Source organism: Cyberlindnera jadinii (assembly GCF_001661405.1).
Source record: "Cyberlindnera jadinii NRRL Y-1542 unplaced genomic scaffold CYBJAscaffold_63, whole genome shotgun sequence".
Lineage (NCBI taxonomy): Eukaryota > Fungi > Ascomycota > Saccharomycetes > Phaffomycetales > Wickerhamomycetaceae > Williopsis > Williopsis jadinii.
Genome location: NW_017963714.1, coordinates 1 through 1,410, shown reverse-complemented (window position 1 = coordinate 1,410; position 1,410 = coordinate 1). Strand labels below are relative to the sequence as shown.

The window sequence follows — 1,410 nt, the reverse complement described above, 5'->3', positions numbered from 1 at the left end:
AATAATGGCCAAGAACAAAAGATCAAGCAAGTACGGAAGAATGGTCAGATAACAACCAAAGAAACTCCGGAAAACTCTCATTGGAACCTTCAAAGGACGTCCTCCACCTGAAGAAGAAACATCAGCGGCTAATCCAGAACCACAGCGGCAACTTCAAACGAATTGAGGTACGACACAACAAGAAGACCCACTACTTATTGAGATGGACTAACTGACCTGTTATGAGAACAAGATATGGAACCAAGAAACATCCAAGTTCTGTCACAGAATACCCATTCAGAGATCACAGATGTACTACAACAGCCGCTAATGCCTGAACATGAACCTGAACTTGATAATGGAACTATGACCTATAGAATAGGAGATAGTTGAAGAAACGCAGCACAGGTAGCAGAAAGAGCGTTAGAAGAAATTAGACGTGATGGTTGCCTGTGATTATGATCCCAACTTTGAATACATCATTGAGGATGACACCAACGGTTTTGATGAGAATGATGATCCAGTTTATGAACAACAACAACAGCGGAGACCACGGGACTCAGTGTATAATCCAGGTGACTTTGAGAAGTGTTGCGATTATTGCTATGCACTCCTTATCGATACTGAATTGCCATCTCTTTGTTGCGATACGGACAAAATTTTACTCAGTGACATATTCAAAGAACCTCCACAGTAAATGAAGAATATCTTATCGGATCCAATGACTTCTAAGTATTCTCGAACAGTCTGTACTGGTGATTCAAGAGGTAGAGCTTATTCAATGACCATCAACGGATGTTTATTCCATAGAGTTGAAGGCATGATAGCTCAAGAAAATGGTCAAGAGAAGTTTGCAGAAATTTATACACTAGATTCAGATTTCGCTACAAACCCTCACATTGAATCGCTTAGAGGTGTTCTTCAAAACGATGAAGAACAAAATAAACTTGAGGACTACATTAGGAAGATTGGTGAGTTTCTCTCTCAACACAATTGTTATGCACAATTATACTCCGCTAGAGAACTTGTTCAACAGGAAACACCAGAGATGAGAGTAACTAGAGGAGAAATTATCGTGGAATTTGCGAATATTGAACTAACAGCACCAACAAGCCGAGAACATCAAATTGCCAGAGGTTAAAGAGTTTGCCTTGGTACACAGAAGTAGTAGCAACAGAACCTACTTCAATTTCAGTATGTATAAAGGAGAGCTGTACAGGTGGCTTCACTTTTATCAATACTATGTGCAAGAGTGTTTTTTCTGTCATTGAGATGTTCTCCTTTAATATATCAAGGGGAGACCGAATCTTTTTCATACTAACAGTACTTATATTAATATCATTCCATCATATCGACACTATACACAGGCTTGCGAATACTTATACGAAATCGAAATCTTACTCTACAGCTTTAAAAGGCTCTTTGGTCATT

General features: G+C 39.0%; 1 protein-coding gene across 1 annotated transcript; it reads left to right on the top strand.

Annotated features, from left to right (window-relative positions):
* Nucleotides 1–700: 700 nt before the first annotated feature.
* CYBJADRAFT_175946 (uncharacterized protein) lies at nt 701–1,120 on the top strand (the record flags this gene model as incomplete). The annotated part of the gene is made up of 1 exon (XM_020216758.1): nt 701–1,120. The coding sequence occupies one exon, from the start codon at nt 701–703 to the stop codon at nt 1,118–1,120; it is 420 nt and encodes a 139-aa protein (XP_020067620.1).
* Nucleotides 1,121–1,410: the final 290 nt, after the last annotated feature.